This window comes from Molothrus aeneus, chromosome 5 (assembly GCF_037042795.1).
Source record: "Molothrus aeneus isolate 106 chromosome 5, BPBGC_Maene_1.0, whole genome shotgun sequence".
NCBI classification, from domain to species: domain Eukaryota; kingdom Metazoa; phylum Chordata; class Aves; order Passeriformes; family Icteridae; genus Molothrus; species Molothrus aeneus.
Window position 1 is genome coordinate 29761425 of NC_089650.1, and position 25203 is coordinate 29786627.

General features: G+C 36.5%; 1 protein-coding gene across 1 annotated transcript in view; it reads right to left on the reverse strand.

Annotated features, from left to right (window-relative positions):
- The window catches only part of TMTC2 (transmembrane O-mannosyltransferase targeting cadherins 2), a 233977-nt gene that overhangs the window by 19719 nt on the left and 189055 nt on the right, over positions 1 to 25203 (reverse strand). The window contains exons 9-11 of the mRNA XM_066550550.1: positions 24413 to 24494; positions 10093 to 10207; positions 3125 to 3188 (exon numbers count right to left, since the gene is read on the reverse strand). Coding sequence (XP_066406647.1) covers positions 3125 to 3188; positions 10093 to 10207; positions 24413 to 24494 — 261 coding nt within the window. The remainder of the gene's footprint in view (positions 1 to 3124; positions 3189 to 10092; positions 10208 to 24412; positions 24495 to 25203) is intronic.

A 25203-nucleotide genomic window follows, 5' to 3' on the forward strand; every position in this document is an offset into this window, starting at 1 on the left:
TTTGAGACCCTGAAATAAAAGGGCTTGTCTAGGAGACAAATGCAAGAGTGGAGACTGCTGTCTGGAAAAAGCACTAAAATAGCCAATTAAGTATCTCTGAAAGTAGTAAATCAGATGGCCATTTAAACTGGACACGGGTGTAGGAAAGCTCAGCAGAGCAGTTTCTGGATCCAAAGGGCTTATACATTAGGGAGCAGATGAGGAATTGTTGTGCACACAGTATTGCTTCATTTCAAAAGCAACAAGAATGGTTGAGAAACCAAAGAATGAGATGCAAAAGGAAGATAAAATGCTGAGAACAAAACTGTGTTATGATAGCTAAACAAGCATAAAAAATTCACTAAAATTAGTAAAAGACTTGTTTACAGTATTACTAAAATCTCTTATTGCTCTTAAGGACTGTATCCTATAGCAATATTAGAGATATTATACAATATGTTATATTTGCAAAGGAACAGATGCAAGAGAGTGGAAATTTGAGTTTTGTTTCAGATGAAAATCTCTCAGGAGCTAGGCATTGGTCTAAAGTTATTCTAAAGAATAAGTGATAATTTAATTGTCTTGGCACAGTGAAAGAAAGAAGTTGATAACAAAGAAATGGATCTTCAACTTGGGATCTGGCCAAGTGGCTGGGGAGCCAAAGGAAAAAAAGGTCATACAGAAAAAAAGCAGAGTCCCAGTTTACTTGGGATGCTGTTCCATAATTCACTCATACCAAACATACTGTTTAAAGCAACAGAAGAAAGCATCTTCTTAAGCAGACCCTTTGAGCACTTAATTGTACTAGTAACAAGGCTGATCCACTGCACAGAATGAGACTTCAATGGTGTCACAGTATTCTCACTGAGAGGCTCTTTGGGGACAGACCTACTAGCAGCTAAACAGATGCACACAAGTATACATATAGGTATGTGTTTACATACATGGAATGGTAGGAATCTGCATATTACATCACATGAATACATCTAGTAGTTTGAATTTTCTGTCAAGAAATGTTTCTAGACCATTAGTGATGGATAAAAAAAACCAAAACAAAACAAAAAAACAAAGCTCCTTCAAGCACCGATTCTTTTTAAGGATATTTCGTTACCTCTTGACTCAGATAATTTTGCTGATTCTTCATATTCATAAGACAGGGAGAGGATACACAAGCCACATACAAAATACCAAAATCAATTGTGGGCATTTTCATACTGTGAATATGGTTTCTACACAGCTCTGGCCTCGACCACTGCAGTCTCTAGGACAATACCTGGATGCACTCAAAGCAGCTGGTTCAATCAGCACTAGAGAATCGTTCCAGGCACATTTAATTTATCTGCACAGATGCAGCCACGAAGTACACAGTCCTTCAATTATTTTCATTCCATTTTCCTTTGGAAAGATTGGGAGCTTCTGTCTTACCATGTATACATTAGACTGCTTACTACCAAGTAAGCCTCCTCGAGTGGCTTCTTTTTCTCCCAGTCTGAAACTAGTATGGCAAATCTGAGAGTTAATAACAACAAGCAAAATATATATGACTACTTGTGGTTTTGTTCACATTTTTGAGACATATCCCTGTAAAGTCATCAGAAAGTTGATAATGGCTGTGAAAATGGATACAAGTTTCCCACTCCACACACACTAAAATATTCTTAAAAAGTTGTAAACCATATGCACACCATGCTTAGCTAGAAAATTAAACTATCACCTAGAACCTTAAAGCATAATCATCTTTTGAAGAAAGCTGAACACCAGTACCTATTAGATTTTTACTTACACTAATCAAAGTTAGAAGAAATTTTCTACAATAAAGTGTTTTGATAATTTGATTCTTCAAAAAGGATTTTTTGGTCATAACATGTAAAGTTTGTCATCAATAATCAGAAATACCTAACCTTTAGAGCACTATTGCTATGAGCTTGCTGTCAGTCACTCCAAAGCTCTCTGAGAAACTTCAAATATATAACCATATTTATATAGGGTTATACACAATAAACTTATTTCTTAGTTTCTGAGAAGCATTTTGAGCATACAATGAAGCACAGAAAAGAAAAATTGTGCCAATCTGCAGTCAGCTGAGGGAATACTTTCAATATTAAGCTATCCTCTCAGAAAAAAGGCAAAAGAGTCTTTAATTATGCAAGCATTATGAATCACAAAGTCTTTACTGTTATTTCGCAAAGTATCAAGTAATGAAGTAAGTAGTTTTTTGAGAGTTCTTAAGAGACAGTATTTCATATGAATAAGTTATTATGGGTTTTTTTATTATATTTTGTTGTTGCTTTTGATTCTTATCTCTGAAAACCCTTTTTAGTTTTTTGGGGTTTTTTTCAAACTTGGGTTGTTCCTTTTTTTTTAACTGCATTTGCTGACTTGTATCCTCGAATTTGGCACTTTGGACTTCTGTGACAGAAATTTTCCTAGATTTGATTTATTGCATAGCCAAAGTGTTATGTATCTAAAATAAATTCTGCCCCATTCATATTCATGATTTTTTCCTCAAAATGAAAAGGTAATTGAAAATAAATGTAATATTTAGTAAAAAAAAGGGTAAGTAAAAAGTATTTTATTTCTTTAATTCCTGACGCAATGAAAATTGGAAATGAGCTTCCCTTCTTAAAAGGCATGTCACTTACTCCTATATATATCTGCTCAAACAATAAGTATTTCTTTGCCAATATACAACTACATCAGAAATAAACATCTTTACGTTTGCCAGAAGTTCATGACAGAAGGAAATGCATAAACATATTATTAAAAATTCCTTAAACTATGGCTCACAGGATAGCCTTTCATTCTCTTTTACTAGTGAAGAGATGGAATTGGAAAAGCATTCCAAACTTAACACATTTAAACATAGTTAAATAAATCTAAATCTAGAAGTCTTTTCCAAGTATGTTGGCCTGTTGGCCAAGACTTATGGCTAGACCACTTCACTGAGGCAACTTGAAAGTGCAGTGATTGGTTTGACAGATGAACATCTTCATCTGAATACCCAACAATTAACTACTAAAAGAACATATATAACACAGGCTGAGAGAGCAAATGCTCCAGCAAGAAGTTCTCCTCAACACAAAGGGTTCAGCACCATAGCATGTTCATCAACTTATGTACTGGTTATCATTAAGAAGGTACTTACATTAGGTCTTAATCCTGCTGCCATTTCATAATACTTCTCAGCCTCTTCATTAAGACTGGCTTGTCTATCAGGATGGAAAAGAACAACACAGTTACACCTCATTCTTCTCGTGTTAAAATGAAACCGTACCTAAAGAAGCATAGCTAAAAAACTAAACACTGCAACTACTCCCTGCTGTTTAAGGATATTACCCTAACAAATGCACAAAATATGTAAATCTAGAAGTTTTCTTAGAGTTCAGAATGTCCATTAGTACAAATCCTCTTTGCTTACTTCATTTTCTTTTTAGTTCTGCAATAATATTTGTACATAATGGAAAGAAATACAGAAAGCTGAACACTTCTCTCAGGCAAAAACAGAGACATACCAGTCTTCACCAGAAGAAAATGTGGCTCACTTTTTGTTATCAGACATACTTAAATTCTGAAACTGTATATTATAACACAATGTAATTTCTCACTTTGCACCCTCCCAAAACCACTATAATTCCAGTAAATAAAGGAAAAAAAGTCAGGGAATTTGAAGTTTTCTAAAAACTAGCTTTCCATGATTGAGGGAATCAATTCAAAAAAGAGTTCTGATTTTAACATTTATTCACATAATTCTGAGCAGGCATATAAATGTAAATCTCATATTCCAAGAGAATGAGTTTCTGGGTACCTGAAACAGTATTAGCTCAACACTTTTTCTTCTCCTTACTACTACTGTCACCATCTACATGCTCCTTATAGTTTAGCTTCTTTTCTTCTCCTGAGTTTTCAGTTTAATGTCTTCAAATAAAAATGCAGTATGTTACTAAACAAATCCAAACATGTTTTTGTCTCAACAGGTCCTTTTTATCACTTCTCTCAAATTCCTCTCTTCTCCTTTTGTCTCCACCTTCTTAATTTCCCCTTGACTTTCCATTTTGGCCACTAATCCAATGAATATCAGTTGATCACATATATTTCAAAGGAAAAATGGCAAATCTGTAAGAACAACCAAGCAGGACTCTCAGGTGGGCTACTTATCTTCTGCTACCGTTATTTGCTATTTTCACATGAATCATAGTGTTAAGTACTTTCACAGGAGACTTAGGACAGGAGATCTTCAGCAGATTTGTGTTTGTTATGTGATTACAGCTGCATTTCTGTGACACAAAATGGAAACATTAGAAAACAAGGATAAGACTGTAGGGTGGGCAGTTTGAGGGTTTTTTCCTTCTTTTCCTGCTTTTGCAATGTTACTAGTTCAAAAAGTATCAATCAACTGAGCACTTATTTTATCTTGTTCATTACATGAGCCTTTACATGATTTGGTATCAGATTGTGTTCTAATTTTATTTCTATCCACATAGATTTTAAACATTACCCACATAATATATGGATAGGCAATTAATCCCAAACAACATATTTTTACAGCTATTGGTCTTGGGAGGAGAAAGGGAGGATAATCCCTTTCAAGTTTCTCACGTAATTCCTGTGCAAGGTGAAACCACTTCATGACTAACAATTTGCTAAAAAGAACGTGGTTTATACCTGTTAACTGTTTTAAATTACTTTGCACATGTATCATTGACTCAGCGGTTGCAGTGGTTAGAGATGATTGAATGTCTAAAAATATTCATTCAACCTGCTTCTGAATCACTCCTGCTGGGCATCAGTAGCACTTGAAACGATTGCAAAAAAAAAAAATCTCATACTTAGGAATTTCAGGATTTACAGCAAAGCACTGCAAAATGAAACATGTTACAGAGCTTTTTTTTTTTTCCCTGTTTGTACGAAACTGTCAGGACACAAATCACTTCTGAAGTGATGAAATAACATACAATAAACAAGGTGCCTTTCCCAGGAGGCAAATACAAATGCTACATTTCACCTCCAAAAAGAGTTGCTGGCATGGGAGTGTGGAACACATTCAAATCCTGTCCCCCTTAAGGCCAGTGGAAATACACGGCTTGCTCTCCTGCCACATGTACATCTTGGAACAAGGGTCATTAATTGCCAAGTGGAAATCAGTTTGAATATATAGTTCTCTGTTAAAAACAGTTTATAGAAATGAATGCACAACACAGTAACCTGGTCAGAAAAATGCTAGTTCCATTTTTGAGGCATTCAGCAACAGTTCCGTTAGCTAAGATGCTGCAGAATTCTAGTTCCTATTTCCACTGCAAATTTAAGCTAGAAATTAATTATGTTAAGCCCTGAAACAGCTTTCCCTTGAGAAAAATTAAAGGCACAGAGGTAGGAAATTGCAGTAACCCTATGCCATTGAGCAGTAAAGAGCTCTGGATCAATGTCAAATAATGGAAGGACACTATGAAAAGTAACATAACTCACATTAGAGTAAAATATTAGATAAAATGTTGATAAAAAATCAGAGAGGAAGAAAAGGGAGCAAAGAGAGGTTCAGAAGAGAGTCTTTTTCATAGTTATGAGCTATATTTTAACCTCTATCCTAAATCTTTTCATGAGAACTGCCCTTGAAAACTTATCTGATTTTCCCCACTAACAACTAGCATCCAGTCTTGTTTTAAGGGAAAAAATGTTTCCACTTTTTATTCTCTCATATCTCTTAACCTGAGCTTCCAGACCAAACAATTCCCCATACGTAGCTCCAGCTGACTAACAGTGACACCTAAAAATGTGCTTGATGACACATCACTATTAGATTTTCCTGACACCCAGCTATAATCAGTTTACATTCATTTTGATTTTCACTGGAAAAAATACTGTTGTAAGAGACAAACACCACCAAGGCTGAGTTATTCAGATACATGTGAGTGAGAAAGGGTTAGTTTTAACATGCCTGCTGCTTGGTACAAGGCTTCAGACTGTTGATTTTTACAGTAAAATCATAGATATCAGCACATCTACGGAGAAATTTTCTTCAGCAATTCCTATTTTAAAATGCTGAATGGCTTTCTTAATGGACCTTTTTGTGTAACAACAAGATTATCAGGTTTTATAATCAGCTGCTCTGTTGCAAGGAACCATTTATCCATAGTTGTTCTTTTTTGTTTAAAAAATCTATATAGACTATATGCTTTGCCCTACATATATATTTAAGCTGCTTTAGATAGCAAATATAGGTTCAATATAACCTGACAATAACACAGGGTTAAGTTGTGCCTATGGTACTGTATCAGCAATTACACTCCATGTTTGGTCAGTGCATTGGGGACAGCCAAAAACACTCTTGCAGAAAATCACTGAAAAATAAAGACCATGTAATGTAGCGCTGCTCTAATTTAGACTTCTTTTTCCAACAGCCAATAAACATCCTGTAACTTCATGTCACATGAGATTTTCCCAGAACAAAACCCTCTCACAAAAGCCTGGAAAAATGAATTTTTCTGACAAAATGTGTTTTTAAGCAAAGAGGTCTTTTTCCTAAATCTGTTTTCATGTGGAGGCAAGGTGAAATTCCTTTCCTGTTTCTAATTACTATGGCGGTGCCACCACACTGCCACCCTTCATTCTAGAAATGTTCATTCCCTCTCCCACATGGTGCCTTGCTGCCCATGAGCTGCCTTGCTCCTGGCAGCTCCCCTGGGCCAGGAGAGCAAAGTGAACCGTGGCCCTTGCTAACACAGGGCTCAGCCACCGAGCAGCGTCACGCGCACGCCTCACTGCTCGGCTGGGAGACTGCTAACTCCTCTAAGCAGGAGCACTGCAAATACTGCAAACATAAAACACATGACCAGATACCGCTTTAGGAACCACCCAAATGGCTGCATGACCCTTGAAGTAAGATGTCTGGAAAACAAATTTGTTGAGAAAATGAATTTTACAGACAAGTATTACACAAGTTAAAAGTTACCAGACTGTTGCAATGAAATTAATTGCATTCATCGCACATCTCAGCCCTCTCACAGATGACTTGAATCATCTTGCATTGCATTAATGGGTTGCTACAGAAGTCATTTAGGAAAAAAAATTAATAACTATAATGTAATTAGGAAAGGGGAGGTCTCTCAATAATGCAAACAGAACGAAGTCATTATTTTTTTTTACTTCAGATTCAGTCACAAAGAGAGGAAATCAGCAACATTGGAATATCTGATTGAAAGAGCAGACATTCTTCTTGTGACTGTTAAACTCAGAACAGGCTATCTATAAATACAGCTACTGCATTTGGATCCAGTTAACAATGCTGTTGCAAATTTAAGAAAAAGAAATTTAACTTGCAGCACTCCAGTTCTAAATTTTCAGAAGTTGTTCATTTTTATTTAGGTTGCATTTTAATTTTTTTTCCCAGCAAGTAGGGAGATTTAAAAAAAAAGGAAAATACTTAAGCACTAGACTAGAAAAATTAATTGTATTTTGAGAGACTAGTATTTCTATAATATTTATTTTCTATCCAAAACAGCTGTAAACCAAGAAATGTCTTCATATTTCTCAGTCTTGTGACACTCCTTAGGCTAATGGTGGAAACAGCAGTAGGAGAGGAGGGAAAGATGATTCCTTCCTAACTCAAAAATATATCACTGTGCAAAATATTTGGTCTGAAAAAGAAAATATCAGAATCTATATAAAAATCTAAGCCTCTGTTATTATCTTACAGCCATTTTGGAAACCTTGCATCATCCCCATTAATATCAATTTCTGTCTCTTATTCCACAACACGTCTTTAAAATTTATCCCGTGTCTCTCACAAGAGTCATTTCATTTTCATGCTCTGTGAACTTCTATAACGTATTTTCTATCTCACAGCTGTGCAGTTCATTCAAAATCCTTACTCACTTACCAGTCAGTTTTTATAGCTCTCTAGGGTACCTAAAGAGCAGTTGGTCACCTACTTGAAATTATGTCAGCCTTTCATTTATGACTGTCTTTAGCATTCCATTTCTAGCAGTGTCACTCTGTGCCAGTTGGAGTACTCCCTTCTTTCTGTCCTCCTTTGTGTCTTGGTATCTGTTCTCCTCTTGGAATCACCTCAGCCCTCCATTGTTCTAAAGATCCTGAAAATCATCTGCTTCTGAAGAGCCAGACTCCAGGTGGATTTGTAGCTCCTCTGTTACAATGAATGAATATGCATTGCCCTTGTCCAACATGTATCACAGAAGCAATATATTTGAATTAATTGCTAAGTAGAGCAGTGAACAAGGACGGATAACAAAATCACAACCTTTAGGAAAAATCAGTCAGATGCTAACACATGGGGTTTTGAGCAAATATTTGTCAGCACTGAATTCAGCTTTGCCACCCTGACTCTTTCTAAATCCTACAGACCGCTTTAGACTCTCAGAGAGTATTAGGAGGACATTATGATCTTCCACAAAGAGAGCTGAGAATTAAGTGAAAAATTAGATCAACTGGGTATCCCAAAGCAGCACAAGGGATTCCAGCTAAACTAAAACAGGCCTATTTTTTTTTAAGTGTTTCAGTTTAGTGCATTTTCTTTGGTTTTGAAGGTTTTGGCTTCGCACTTACAGTAAAAATTGAGAATGCAGCTTAGAATCACTGAGATCATTGCTTGTCAAGGCCTCCCAAAAACAGTACACTCCCAACCAGATCAAGTAGGGTAACTGTGGCTGATGTACAGCACAGCAGCATAGCTATTACTTTGAAAGTGAAAAAATACTCATATCCAGATGTCAATAAATGTGCTTCAAAGACCTCAAATGCTACACTCAGTGCTCACAGAGAAAGCAGATTTATTAAAGCTATTTCAAAAATAGTATTGATTTACACCACCACATTTTATAATACACACAATCATGCCACAAAACCGTCTTCTAAAACACACACAGTAAAATGAAGAATCTGACCCCTCTATAACTTTCTAAATTCAGCTGTCATGCCTAACTTACTGTTCTTCTGTCTGTGAAGTTGTAACTTTAATCTAAATGTTTCAAATTACTGAATTCTGTCTTGAGCGGTATCATTCACAAAACAATCCTGGGGAAGGGAAGGATCCTTAAAATAGCTCATACACCTCTGCCATGTCAAACTGTTGTTTACCAATGAGCCATTTGTCTTGGTTTCCTTTCTAATCTACAAGCAGTAAGTTATTTTAAAAAAATAACTTTTGATTCTACCCTCTCTTCTATAGATTCTACATCCTCTTCTTTCTTTCTTTCATTTCTTATTTAAAACGCTAAAATATAAAGAAGCCTAGTAAGATATCTTCAGCAGAGAAATTATCTCAACAACTGCTTTGTGCTAATGAAGTATATTTTTGTAATTTCCTTTTTCATGCATTTTCTATGCTTAGACACTATCTAAATGAAATCAAGCATCCTTATAGCTGTTAAGTGGACAATAGACAATAATTAGATAGTTATCCTAGAAATAAGCATGGAGGATACCTATGACAGTAATGTGAGTTAACAAAATAATATTAAATTCATAGACAGAAGCTTAATGTTATGGAATAACCAGGCCTGACAGCTTTAAAAGGTAAAATAGAAGTCCAAAGATTCGTTCTATTCAGACAGAGATAATTAAATATAAGTTTACATTTTAAATCACAGATTCTGAGAATATCACTAAGTGCTCCTATGCATCTCAAAGTAATTATCAGCCTGGGAATATTTAGATTTCAAATTATCATAATGTTCTGATATTATCAGAAATTTTCAATATTCTCTATTTACATCCAGATGAGAAATATGGTCTCCTCTTCCTCTTTTCAGTTGATATGCACACTAAAATTTTAAAAGTCAGGTGAAAGGAAATGTTACAGAAGGTTCTTCACCAAAGAAACGCTTGTTCTCATATGCAAGCAAAATACATTTCCTGCTTGTGAAAACAGAAGTTTTGAAGGTAGGAAATCATGATATAATAAACAGAATTTAAGAAATGCAAAGTGCTAAATGCTGCAACAGTTTAATTCCACTTCTTTGTATCTTATTAGCAATATTATTGAATTATTCAAAAGAGTTGCTGAGCTTTAAAAAGAATCCTGCATAAGCAAAGGCTATAAAGACTTTTTTCCTCCAAAAGAAGAGGAAAATCAAGTGAGGCAGATGTACAAGCACTAACCTGAGCATATGGGCTGCATTGAAAACAACATCAAATTCCGTATTATCAAGTTCAGCTGCTTTTTTTGCCATTTCAGCTGCTTCTATCAGGCGGGATTCTTCTAGGAGGAACTGACCTGCAATGGAATGTGTGAACATCAGCCCACAGGAAATAACTGATGTAATACACCTCAGACAGTATAGTCAGGAAAAGAATGCACAAAAAAACCCAAACAAACAAACCGAAACCCCAAACTAATAAACCAAGCAACAAACCAATGTTTCGGATTCAATGTTTAGTTATTTCCTGATCTGTTCTGTATTTCAATATCTTCAAAATACAGTCAATGTAGAAAAATTGCAATAAATTTGAAAAGCAATAACAATATTTTTGGAATATATATTCAAGAAAATGGAGAATGATAGAGTAAAACTCAGACATCAAGAAACAATACTCCCAAATGCCAAGAAGCCTGCTTTCTGCCTATACAATTACCATGATCTTTCCTTCCTCAAAACAAATTGAAATAAAATAGTATCCACAAATTAAACACATTCCTGAAGAATATCCCAAAATTTGTTTTAGAAGCATATCCCAAAATCACACAAAATGATAAATTCTGTATACATACATGATAATTTTTTCAGCTTAGAATTCTACATTGTATTTGCTTTAAAACCATTACATATATATGTATACCTTAATGGACTGGTATTTTATAATGTATTTCACTAACACTAAAAGAATCCCAACAGGTAGCTTTTTGAAAGTTTCGTATATGATACTTACTTCTAAAATCAAATGACTCACATTTTACTAATGAAATTATCATTATCATTAAACCAAGTATAAACTGAAAAGAATGAATAATTTAGCATTAGCCAACAAGCTTTAACTGAAGTACAGTAGTAGTAGTTTCAAAACAAAACATGTAACATACAGTAGAACTCTATAAAAATGAGTTTTCCTTTGTAGAAAGTGAAAAAAAGAATTTGGAAGATGCTCAGCCTTATTTTCGCTCGTTTTAATGCTTTTTCAGACCTAATCTGTAAGATGTGTCAATTTTTGCAAAAATATTTTAAGGAATTCAACCATCTAGTCTCTGTGCATACATAACTTTATATTTGGAAAAACTCTCCTAAAGCCTAGTGATTATACATTTCAGCATCCCATCCTTCTCTTTTCGTCTTACTTTGTCAAGTAAAGTCTCTCAACCAAAACTCTGCCATGCCACCACTAACCACAAACCTCAGCAGGAACAATAAAAAAAAATAAATATGATAAATAAATAAACCAATAAAACAATAAAACCCTGAGCAAATTATATCCTGCCATGGTAAGGGATTTTCTCTTTTTTCTTCCCCCTTTCCTCATTCATTCCCTGCTGCTCACATATTTGCTGTGTGCTTATGTGAAAACTTCCGTTAACCACAGCTAGCAAGGTCTGTACAAGCATTGTGAACCCAGTCATGCTTTGGTACAACAAAGACATTCGCAGAAGGAATCATTTCAATACAAAAAGTGATGAAAGACAGCTTTCTTAGCTTTTTGTTTTCTCTGTGGATACATTTCAGCTTGGGAGAGTTGGCAGATTATTTACTCAGTCTCCTATATCTTAATTATTCAGATCTGCAAAACTTGTAAAAACATTATGGTACCTTCCTGCATTCACAGTATAAGGTTTGCTTGCTTTAGTTACATCCACACTCTAATGTGTACCACACTTAGATGCAGTAGAATGCTTTGTGCTTATTGTGCTCAGAAACAGATGATACACAAAAAAAGCCTTTGCACACATGAAAATAAGTAAATAAATAAATAAAAAGAGAGAAGAAAATAGAAGAAGAAAACATAACTTGAGAACAATTTCAACCACAAGAAATTAATTTGTCTTCAGAATTATAGATCAATGGCTGAACTGTTAATGGAAGTCTCTTCTAAAGGGGAGAAAAATCTGACAAAAGCTAATAGCTTACTTTTAAAAAAAAAAATAATTTTCTTTTGGTTACCACATCAGAGTATGCCTTATATGAAGCAGGACAAACCCATATTTGAATCTGAAAATTCTCCAAGTAAATCTACCAAATAAAATAGTTCATATCTATTTAGGCTGAACTCCTATTTTCTTTAAAGAGCAATCTTTGAAATAAACTTGACCAACTAGTATTCCAATTCTCTTCCAATGAATGAAGCAAAACAGTATCCCTAATCTTTAAGTTCATGTTAAAGCACACCAGCCATAAAATGTTAACAGTAAGATACTTTTGCTAATGAAAGCCCTAGATTAGCAGAGTGAAACACTGGTACGTGGATATGCTACTGATACATTCAGCCAGGGAGGGAAACAAAGATATAAGTAAAACTTTCACTTCTTCAAAACAGCAAGTTCTAGGACTGCACATTACCGTACAAATCTGCCCTGTACTGGAGGTGGCAATAACTCATGCTGAGTGGGTAAGTAGCAGATGATGCATATATGAAACCGACTGTTTTATCCTCTATATGCAAACCCTTACAAAACTCCAGTTTAGGGCCAGTTCTCTTCATAAATGACATGGATGCAGGTCTTAAAAGCATACTAAGTAAGTTTGCAAATTATTTGAAACTCAGAGGAACTGTCAACTCCTGTGAGGGCAAGTGCTAGATTCTGCACCTGGGATGGGGCAATCCTGGGTATACAAACAGACTGTGGAATGAGATTCTGGAAAACAGCAACATGGAAAGGGACCTAGGGGTCCTGTTGGATGGCAAGTTAAACATGAGTCATGGTACCGTGGCATTGTGAGCCAGTTGAGGGAGGTGATTTTCCCACTCTACTCTGCAGTGGTTTGATCTCACCTTGAATACTGTGTGCAGTTTTGGGCACCATAACATATGAAGGTTATGAACCTATTAGAGAGCATCCAGAGGAGGGTTGCTGATCAAAGATTTCCTTAATTGCATGGGCTACAAATAAAAGATGCTGCAGCTTTTTCAGTCTAGTGAAAAAGTCAATACCTGAGATTATTACAGATGCATGGTGGGTTGCCCCCTGCCAGTATCCAAGCACTCACACAGGGTGAGGGGAGAAAACAAAAGAGCAAAACCAAGAAAATCTCTGCATCAAGATAAAGGCAGTTTAACATGGGGAAGAAAAAAAAACCATACTAACGCAGCAAACAGCAAAGCGAAGGACATTTCTCACCATTTCTCACAGGAAGAGTAATGCTCAGCCAGTTTCCAAACAAAGCCACCTCAGAAGCCAAAACCCTTCTTGTTTCTCTACCCCAGTTTTTATTGCTGAATATGATGTAACAGTCCATATAACTTCTATCCCTTTGGCCAGCTCAGGTCAGCTGTCCAAGCTATGTTCCCTCCCAAAAAGAGAAAGCCTTGACACTGCTCAAATACTATTCAGCAGCAGCCAAAACATTGATGTGTGTTATCAAGGCTGCTTTAGTCACAAGGCATCATCCAGGCTGCTATGAAGTTAACACTATCACATCCAGAACCAGTACAAGGTGGAAACTTTCAGCTGAAAATTGATTTGCCAAGTTCTCCTGAAAGCTGGACTAATTTTATTCACACATCTCAATTTAATTTAAAACACCTAAATAGAAAAATAATGTTTTGAAAATATTAGCTGCCATTCCTTTTAATCTTACATACTAAATTCATACAAGAATGAGCTGGATTGGCTGTGCTTTACTGCTGTGCTTTCTTCATTATAAAACAGACTTCTGAAGCTTTCCTGTCAAAGCCATAAAGAGGTTTTCCCAAGAGAAGAGCACTAGCAGGGTGTAATATTGGCAAGGTGTTGAAGGTGGATCAGAGGGTATGATCTGCAAGCCCCTGCATCCAGGAACCACTTGTGTGGGTCTAAATTTATATATAGGATTTTCTTCTCTGACAAGCAGCTGGCAAACCTCATGATTTATGAGATACTGCCCAACACCACATAGAGAGCTTACTTATTGCAGGTGTCATGATTCCAGCTCTTGCCAACAACATAAATTATGGTAGCCTGACTGTTATTTGGAATCACAACAGCTTTTGAGAAAACAGCTCCAAATACCACACTTCCCTATCTAGAGGAAAGAATATTTTTCATTACTCTTCTCCTAAACTGGAAGTGGGAAATCCACAGTCCAGGAAAAAAAGTGAGTTTCAGAAACACTGTTCTTTGCCTGGAATGCTGCTTTTTAAAATAAATTTTTCCACATTTCTTGCTAGACTGCACAGTTGTGAGAATAAATGTGTAGTCAAGAGTTGTTAAAGACCTTTGATAGCAGAGAACTGATTCAGTATTTCACAACCCTCTTTGTAATTTTTCCCTAAACTATCTAAGAATCAGAAATAGCATTAAAGCTGCTGAAATCTGTACCTGCAACCTTGACCAAATTTACTTTTCATTGCAACCCATCAACAGTGGTTCTGAGTCTTTATTTGACCAAAAACTTTTGGGGCAATATATGCAATCTACTGAAAAGTGAGATATAAGTATGTATGTAATTCAAACAAGAACAGAATATTTCCAGTTCCCAGAAATTGAAAAGAATAGTTTATTTTCATATTTTATGAATTTTTAAAATGTATTCATCCACATAAATGAAAGCCCCTATAGTTCTCTATCCTGAATAATTGTGTCCCTTAAAGAATCCTGAACATTTGTAAAGAATTTGTTAAGATATGCACCATCAACAATTTAAAAGCTATACATCTGAACTGGTAGTTCTGCTGCTTTATTGTAACAAGAAAGGTATTAATTGGTTGGGATCTGTCTCTGTGTAAAAATCTTTTATGTTCAGAGCACAAAGGCATAAGTGTGCTCCCCTAGAATGGGCTTAACTATTCCTCACAGGCACCGTGATTCTTGATTTTACTAGATAAATTTGCTTAATTTACTAGATAAAAGTGCAATTTGCACCAATCTTTTAGTTGAAATGTTCCCTCTTGTACTTACTGGCAAACATACAAAGGCACTCTGTTCCAGAACACAGTAAATTTTTAAAATAGCTCATCGTGCTGGTGTTGCTTTTGAAAAGCACTACCTTGAATGTTCTCAGAATGCTGCTGTTTCTGCATTGACTCAGGTTGCCATACAGGCTTGTGGGATGATAGATTTAGTAATGCAAGCAAAACTGAGTAAACTACCTTTTGAATAATAACGAAAAAACTTCCAATGCTATCCTAACCTAGAATTCGCTTCTTTTAATATACATTTCTCACCAAGCCTTCTGCTTCTTATCCTCTTCAAAAGAGTTTTTTACTTCTACAACATGAAAAGTGGCTCTACCAAGATTCAACTGTAAAATCTGTTTGTAATAAACCTCACTAGAAGCTCTTTCAACACATTCAACATTGAGGATTGGAAGCTGAGTATCTGCTGGTGCTTCCAAAGCATTTCAAATTTCAACAGAAATCAGAAGAGGGAGTGGATTCTGACTGACTCAATGCATTGTATCTTGTCTGATGCAGATGATGTCTTGAGAGCAGAATTATATTCTCAGTGGCAGAACCACCACTGAAGTTTCTATCAACTTCGGCTCTGCGGCAGCAATGCAGAGCTAAAGAGCTGATGCAACCAGAGATTTCAAAATGGGAAATTTAAATTGCATTCAGTGGAAGAAATGAGGACAGATCTTGTCTCCAAGTTGATTTCCAAAGTATTTGAGGTGACAAATCAATGTCTCAAGATGCAAAGTTGTCACTGTTGTCTTACTGTAAAACTTTCGTACCTCCTTTGTGAATTCTCATGGGTAGCTCCTCATGGCCAGCTGACTTCTCCCACCTTGCCACAGCACTGCCAGCTCACTCCAACTCTCTCTCAACTAGCTAGCCCACCCTTTTATATAAAACACTCAGCCTCATTGGATATACCTATGGCCTATTAAGGGCAGGCCTGTTCCTAATCCTTGGTAATTAGTACAGCTGCAACTCTTCAGGGGTGAGATTGCCTTTAGCACTATCTCTTATTCTCCTACAATCCATCCTCCCACACAAAGTCAACAGATGTGACCTAATGTAACTGCTTCCTTTAGGAGTTCCAAAACAGATTCACTGGCTGTGAAAGAGCAGCCCCCAAAGCAAGGGTACATTTGATTAAATATCCTGCTTTTCCAGGCCGGTTTAGACAATTTCTTGCTGAACGTGGAAGATGTGATAGGAGAAACAAAGGCAACTTATATCACAATCACGTAAATGGTAGCAGCACTTCAATTTTTGCTGCTCCTTGTATCCCATTCCATCTTAATTGAAAGGTGTACTCTTGATTTCTTGCTGAAGGACTTCTGGAGACTTTCTCCCTTGAATTAGTTCCCATAGAGAAAATTCTTCCATGCAAATAAAATATAATGAAACACTAAGAAAATCAGCGGGTGCTGCAATGTCATTATATGCACTGGCTTGGAAAATACTTATTTTATTAGTCCTTTCTTTGTCTGAAAAACCTATCTGTTGCAATTGTGCTAAATATACCACTGGATGTCATTCAGAGCATGATCACAGACAAGAGGGAAAAAATTAACTAGCAAACCTTTGGGACTTGATAACTGAACCTGTGACCACATCTGGATCACTGGAAGCTCTCACTAAACCAAAGATTAATGATGAAAATATATACTACAGAGGATCTCATGATTTACAAATACTGAGGAAGATCCTGAACTCTGTATCATTTCCCAGACATCTGATGATGTATAAGGTTTGGAAATGTAAAATTTGGCTGAAAAAGAACTATCCAGTTGCACTTTTGTAGCAGTTTCATGCTATCTCTACAAAAATCCCCATGAGACAATACTTATAGGTCAAAACACATGACTATTAGCAAAGAAGCCCACAGCATTGTTTGTGCCACAAAACCTCCAGCCACAAAGCCTCCAGCATTTTTGTGTTCATTTTTCAGTCCCTACAGAAATGCTACATTTTGGCAATATGGAAGAAACATACAGACACATTTCTAACCCGGTCTCTGATCTTCACTATCTATATCACATCTTTTGAGCAGTCTAGTATATTGTGCTGAGGAAGCAGAATAAACCATGTATTAGAGATGTCAGAATGATTAGATTTAAGGCTAAACCCAAGGGAAGAGCCAGAAGCATGGAAATTCCATAGCATTTCAGGTCAGTGACCTAACTTGTTTGGAAATACTCCGCTGCATTCCACTTGAGTGATTGGTTCTAAAGGGTGTTTGGAAAAAATAGTTATTATAGTGGTCTGTAATAATCTTCTTTTAATGTTGTGTGGTAACAGTAGCCTAGAGTGAAGAAACGACTTAAATTTGGTTGATTGTCCTGAACAGCTCAGTTTTTGTCCTCAGTTTGGAAGCAAGAAATACTGTCAGTTAGTAGTAGCTACAGATTTTCTTAAAGTTTGTAGAGAGAGTTCTGGGAGCAGAAAGGTCAGCAGATTAATGAAGTCTTTCTGCAAGATGGTTACATCTTCCTGCTACAGGTCTAGGAATCCTGTCTTCTTGGAATTACGTTCATTGACATTGCAGGAGCAGATATAAGCCATAGTTCAAAGTCTGGACCCTGGTTTGATGGCACATGGTATGATAAAGACAGAGACCCCCTTTCTCCAAAAAGCACATATGTTCTACGAACATGTATTATTTGAGTATCATAAACTAGTTTATAGTTTCCCTACAAAGTCACTCTATACCAATGATGGGATTTCCCAAAGATTTAAAATGGCAAAGCCTTTGTCATTGGCAGAAAGGTTCACAAGTGCATATTGGGAAGTGACGTGGTGATGGACATACTATATCTGGTTCACTTTGACCCTGCCTCATTAAGGGATTTAATTTCTCAATACAAAATCATCATAGTAGCATCTGGGGTTCCCAATGCAGCAGATCCATGCACTTTTATTTATCATTTGGTATATACTGCATTTAGCTAACCTGTCAGTCAGAAACAGGATAATCCATTCACCTGGATTTATGGCTTGTGAAGTTTTATTAATTTCATTGACAAAAGTGAACACTGACCTACGTGTGGACTAGTGTGACATTTCTACCATCCACATAAAACTCTCCTAAAGAAATTAGTAAGATCTCATGAGCAGGTCATGGTTGATGTTCCTCTTTCTTATAAATACAACATTGATACTCTATTTTTCATTAGTTCACTGCTTTCTTCATAGAAGCTTTTCCTTAAATATGTGGGGAAAATATATAAATTTTTCCTGGGCTGTTCTTCACTCAATGAAGACAAAAAGCACAAAGCTCAAGGACTGAGAACAATGTGACTACATGGAAATATTATAAATACAGCACAAAGAATAATTTAGGTTGAAAAAGACCTTAATAATCATCAAGTCCAACCTTTGACTGACCACCACCATGCTCATTAAACATAGTACTAAGTGCCATGACCAGTCCTTTCTTGAACATCACCAGTGATGGTGACTCTACCAACTCCCTGGGCAGCCTGTTCCAATGTCTAACTATCCTTTCAGTGAAGAAATTCTTCCTGATGTCCAACCTGAACCTCCTCTGGCTCAGCTTGAGGCCTCTTCCTTTAATCCTGTCACTGGTTGCCTGGGGGATGAGACCAACTCCCATCTGGATACAGCCTCCTTTCAGATGGGTAGAGAGAGTGATAAGGGCTCCCCTGAGCCTCCTCTTCTCCAGACTGAACAACCTGAGTTTTCTCAGCCACTCCTCACAGGACTTGTGCTCCAGACCCTTCCTCAGCCTTGTTGCCCTTCTCTGGGCATTCTCCAGCACCTCAAGGTCCTTCTTGCAGTGAAGGGCCCAGAACCAGACACAGGACTCAAGGTGTGGTCTCACCAGTGCCAAGTACAGGGACACAATCCCTGCCCTGCTCCTGCTGGCCACACTATTGCTGATCCAGGCCAGGATGCCATTGGCCTTTTCGGCCACCTCAGCACAGCTGGCTCATGTTCAGCTGCTGACAACCAGCACCCCCAGTCCTTTTCCTCTGCCCAGCTTTCCAGCCACTCTGCCCCCAGCCTGCAGTGCTGCGAGGGGTCGTGGTGACTGAACCACGTAAGGTGGCTTCACCTTACTGAACCTCAATCTAAGCAGAAACATCTAAGAAAAAAAATAAAGTAACACCTGTAAAGACATAAAAATTCTCCCACTCACTAATACAAGTAAGCCTAAAACTTAAAGACTGAAAAAAATGGTGCTTGAAAACTCACTGCCATCATATTTCAATGAAATATACTTTGATCCTTAAACCATAGCAATTCCAACCCATTTTCAGGCTGTGACATAGGAGTGGTAATGCAGCCATCTTTGGAAGTAAGACAGATACAAAGTGCTCATAAATTTAGGTGAAAATTTAGGCATCAAAAAGGGCTAAGAGCCCTTTGCAGAAACAGTGATTAGAAAGATGATGATGAAATTGAAAAACAATAAAAAAGGCAGTTAAGAAGTTAAAAATGCTTAAAAAGAAACAGATAATGTAAGAAAATGTATAAAAATAGCTCCTAAATTATCACAAAGTCAAAAGTGAAAGACAAAGTAAAAACAAAAGTGTATTTGGGAACACATTAATCTGTTCTTAGTTCAATGAGGACATATCTAATACACTTCAGTTTTATGTAATCTGAAAGTCTCTTTTTGTTATACACCTCTAATTGGGAATGCACTTAAAAAGGCAAATGATCAATGTGAACTGCCAAATTAATTGAATGCATAATTATTATAATAAGAATAATCCATTTTTATAATGAAAAAGGAATCTTGAAACAATTTAGGCTTATTAGAAATAATGTATTATTCAAAGGAAACTATTTTAAAAGGAGGTGTCAACAGCTATTAATAAAACAGAGTTAATTTGAACGTCCTGTTGGGTTCTAGACTTTTCTATTCCAACGAAGCCATTACAAATATAAGGGAGAAGGGACCTCAACAAACATTTATCTTGAAATCTTACTCCTTCTTTGTCTCTTTGCTTTATTCTCTACTCCATTTTCATCATTTTGGAGAAAGGCCACTATATGCAAGTTAAGAGGCATATAGGCAAAACCTATTTTTTAGCAGACAAGTAAAATGAACTCCACTTTAGTGGTTTTTGGGGGGTTTGTTTGGTTTGGGGGTTTTTTGGAAGGTATTTTTTGTGGGGGTTTTTTGTTTGTTTTGTTGTTTTTTGCTTGGTGGGGTTTTTATGATTATTATTATTTTATTTTTTATTATTTTATTTTTGTTTTTAAACAGCAAATTATAAATAAAATACTCCTGGAGATAAACTCTTTATACAACAAATATCACTGTAGATTTATGGTGTTCTTCATTTAAGGAAAAGCTTGTACAGAAAGCTTCAACAATTTCAAACGTCTCAATTACACTGCATCCTACTTACTGAAGAATTTTTGTTGGTTTCTTTTTTTTAGAAGAGACGAGCACATAAATATGTCACTGTTTGAAATGCACCTCATCTCTGTATCTCTGTGCACTGACAGATTTTATACATAATCTTTCTTCAGCTTCTCCTGAGATAGGTTCAGTGCAGACAGAAATAGAGACCTTTATCTCCTTTGTCATGCATCCAAAAACTATATCCAAAATTACATAGTCTCTGAGCTTTAAGGGCACTTGTCTGACCTGAGTGAACATCCCTATGTTGGGCACATTTGTTGACAAATTTGATGTACTGATTCTTTAGATGCCATTATGTTCTTAAAATATTTAGTAGACAGTTCCTTTTAACTTGTTTAGTTCATAGGTACCTCTTTGTGGTTTCTCAAACAGACACTTAGATTCATCCCTTTCATTTCATCAAGGCAAGTAGCTCAGGAAGAATCAATAGTCCGTGGAGATCACTTCAATTATGTCATAAATCTGTTGATGACCAACATTACCAAGATCTTGCAGGATTCAAAATGACCGACTTGAGTTAAATGTTCAAAGTAGAGGGGGATGCATGACTGCCAACATCTTGAGTAGATGTGGGTATGTCAGTTTGAAGAAAACTTTCCCAGGAAAAGAAATGGAAATTAAAAAAAAAAAAAATATTAAGTTTGACCTCTTTTAGTCACAAATGTTCATTCTAGGCAATCTTTCGAAAATGCGTATTAAAAATATCCAATTAAAAGCCTCAGACTTTACAGAAGCATACAAACTCAGTATCCAAAAAAATTCCTCTAGTTTTCTAGTTCAAAAACGTGTATATTGTGAAAAAAAAAAGTTTTGGCTCTTCTTCACCCTCTCACTTTTTCTTCTTCCTGAGTCAAGGGAATTTTCTCTCTTCCATCTGTGAGGTGTAGCATACTGTGCACCTGAGCGGCTTGTAGCAAATCATCATCAACCCTCATGTATTTGTAAGATGTAATGGTTTTGCACCAAGTTCAGATGTTCAGATAACTGACACAGGAGAGGTAGAAAGCAAGAAGGGCAAAAGAAAGGTGGTCAGGTGAGCAGCAGCCTGCATTTCCATCTGAGAGGGAACTGCCATCCTCTCTGGTCACTAGAAAAAAAGCCGCTTCCCCTTATGTCCAATGAAGTGGCATCATGACAGGAGTCTACAGGGATTTATATATCTTCAGCTTTTCCACTATTTTTCCCTTCAGACATCTTCAAGCATAATGAGTCTGGGAAACACTGCTTAAAACTTAAATCCCCTTAAATCCAAAGTCAGCCAAGTACCTATAGAAAACTAACTGTAATGCCAGCTTGAGCAGAGAAACATGCTGTGGTGGTATCTTTCAAGGAGAAACCATGAAACTGTTCCACTCCCTCCAAATTTTCATGTGATTAACTAAGCTGCCTCCTGCACCAAGTCATACCTAAAAATAGCTTTGGCTTATGGCTTGAATTAAAGCACATTATAATACAAAGGTAAGCCTCTTAAAAGATACAGCATATTGACAGTTTTTCTCATAGCTCCAAGAAAAGTCCAGAAGGTTAGAAGTCAAAAAGAACATCTGCACAACCTTGAAGCAAAAATTATAAGCCCATGCAATCCATGTACACTTGGAAGAAAATCTTCAGTCCATTCATTCCTGCTACTCCATCAACACCCTGTCATGTCCCAGCTGACCACTCTTTTCATTTGGCTGCTTTTTGAAGTATGTGTTTTTTTAGGACTGATGCCAACTACTTTATTCTCTCATCTCAACATCTTCATGCTGAGGAAAAAAAGTAACCTCTAAGATTTACATGCAAAATATGGATGTATTTCCCCAGGATGTAGAATGTACCTGTGACAAGTTGCTGGAACAAATTAATGAGATGGAGAGGTAAAGCTTGAAGTGTTCACTAGAGGTTCCAATGGATTATTTGGAATGCCCCTGGTAACACACAGTACATAGCCCTCATTATTACAGAAATAGGTGGAAAAGAGAAGAGAAATAAAGCAAGGAAGAAAAGAAAGAAAAAGCAAGGATAATTTAGTTTACATTTTATAAAGTTCTGTGCCCAAAGCGACAAGGATTTGAGACCAGCTGTACTACACAGACACAAGAGCCAAGCAGAAGTAGACCATACCTTCCTCATAGCTACTTTGATATAAATGTAGAATAACATCACTGAACCAGTGAGGTGATCATAAGTTATATTGTGAAAAGATTTCACACACATTCAGAAGAGCTCTCTGGGTATAATGCTCCAAGACCTAGTGGCTGTTAAAGAGAATCTTCTTGTGTCCCTTCTTGTGTCTTGTCTTCTGTTGCCCTTCAGCAACCATTTCACTATGCTGTTATTCCAAACACTGACTGCATTTCACCCTTCTGTCCTAATCTGCTGAGTAGAACCTCGCTTATGTTAATTATCACCTCTGCACAATGACAAAATCCACTTTTTGAACCTGGTACACAATAAAGGAAAAGTTTTCCCATGTTTTTAGGGAATAATCTTAATTAGGAAATAACACACCATGTTAATATTGTAATCTGGTAATGAAGAAGTCAATATATCAGACATGAATGATGATTTCAATAACCATCCTTTCAGTTTATAGGATACTTGAACATGGAACAGAGGGAATATTGCAGGAAAGGACAAACAAGTTGATGAGTAATGAGTGAAAAAGAAAAAAGTTCTAGACCAATAATAAAATACACTAAATCCTAACATCGTTTGCTGAGATGAACTGTTGAGACCAACCACTGAATTTGTATAAAAGATTTCTTAATAATTGAGGACAGCTTTCTTAGTAACAAAAGCTGGAAGGGGTTTGAGTAGGATTTCAAGAAACCAGCAGTTGTAACTTTTACTCATTGTCTTGAGATATACATAACACTCACATCCAATTGAAATAATGGGGTTTACATGCAAAAATATCCCTATTGTCTTTACTTGTACAGGCATAAAGAGAAGACAAGTCTTTGAACTGCAATGTTTCATAATGCAAAATAATGCAGCACTGAGCTACATTAATTTAAATACAATGACATGTTTTATGTCCAAAGGTTGATTCTAGGAATCTAACATACAGAATTTCATACTGCATAGGACCAATGATACAACATATGAGCAATTCAGACAAAGATATCACAGAGTAAAAACATGGTTATTATGTGAGATTTATTTTCCCTCTTACCCACTCATTTTTATTTATTTTACCAGTAAGAACAGAAGAGAAATGAAAATAATACACAGAGAAATGAAAATAACACACTATACATATATAGTGTGCTTTGTAGTTCCCTACCTTCTTCCTAAACTAAGATGAAACTTACAAAATGCTTTCTGTGCTCCAATTGGCAGAACATAGCTTGCATTTTAAGATTTATCCATTATCAACTTTAAAATATATTAAGAATTAGTCCATAAAGATAAATAATTTTGGTTCCCTGAGACTAAACACATCTGGAAGTGTTTTTTGCACATCTAGCAAAACCAACCCAAAGTTACAAAGATACCTCAAATTAACTGTGTGCTTTATGCAACGTGCATGGTGTAAAAGGAAAGATACAGCCAACTTGTCAGAACCTTTTGTAATACTTAGCCATTTCAAGCAAAGAAGGTGGTGGGAAGGAGGTAGATGTAAGGCCTGTAAGACATTTCAATGTACGGAACTCACACACACTAAAGTAAAATTTCTGGTTGTCCACCCACCAACAATCAGTGAAGTCAGGCCAGAACTGTTAACAATAACACTCCAGAGCATGAAACTTTGACATATGGCAATAGTCACCTTTGTTCTTTCCCAGAGAGGCAGCAATACAGAAATTCCTCTCATAGCAGGAAAGTTACGCAAAATATGAAAATCTTCACCTCCCCCTCTACAGTGAAGGAAAAATGGTAATGAAGTAATATATGGTAGATTAGTTTCTTTCCTTTTAAAGAAGATATTTTGCCAGTAGAACTTCTCAAATCTTTAATCACTTGGAGAGATTAACAGCAAGCCTGGAATACATGTTGAAATCCTATCTATCTGAAACATACCATAATGCATGTAGCAGTTTCCTTTGGTAGGATCCAGCTGAATAGCCTTCATGAAGTACTTCTCCGCCTCACTCTTGCGTCCCTAAAAAAAAAAAAAAATTAGGGGTGAAATTATTTTAACAGCATGTCACCCTGCACAATCCTGTCCAGCAAAAATTTCCACATTCCAGGCACTGCAGAAAAACAGCCACTACTATCACTAGGCTTTAACCTAAATAAATATAAATGTTTAAGTGTTACAGTAAGTTTTGTGGTCAGCTACCTCATCAATGTCCAAGAAGTAAGGAACTGGTAGAAACAGATTGCAAAAAGTATTGTAAAGGGCTTTGGAGTGCATAGCAGTTCCATGCTACTTTTCTGGACAAGCATTACACTTACCCAAGCTAAAATCAGGGAGAAACTAGGACAGAGCTTCAGTCATGCTCTTAAAAAAAAAGTCAGTGAGGGGTGGGGGAGGGAAGGCATGTTATGGTTCTATGAAATTAAAGAATCCTAGAAGTTCTTATGTTGGAAATGACCCATAAATATCATTCATTCCCACTCCCTGCTCCTCACAGGACTACCTAAAACCACGTGAGCAAGTGTTTTCCAGATACTTCTTGAGCTCTGACAGGCTGGGTGCTGTAACCACTTCCCAGTGACCATTGCAGTGAAAAACCTTTGCCCAATATGCATTCTGAATGTCCCCTGCAGCTCCATTTCTTTGCCTTGTATCCTAAGTAACACTATATACACAGCCAAAGGTAAAGTTACCACAAATGAAAGTAAATAAATAGAAAGTATTTCAGGGT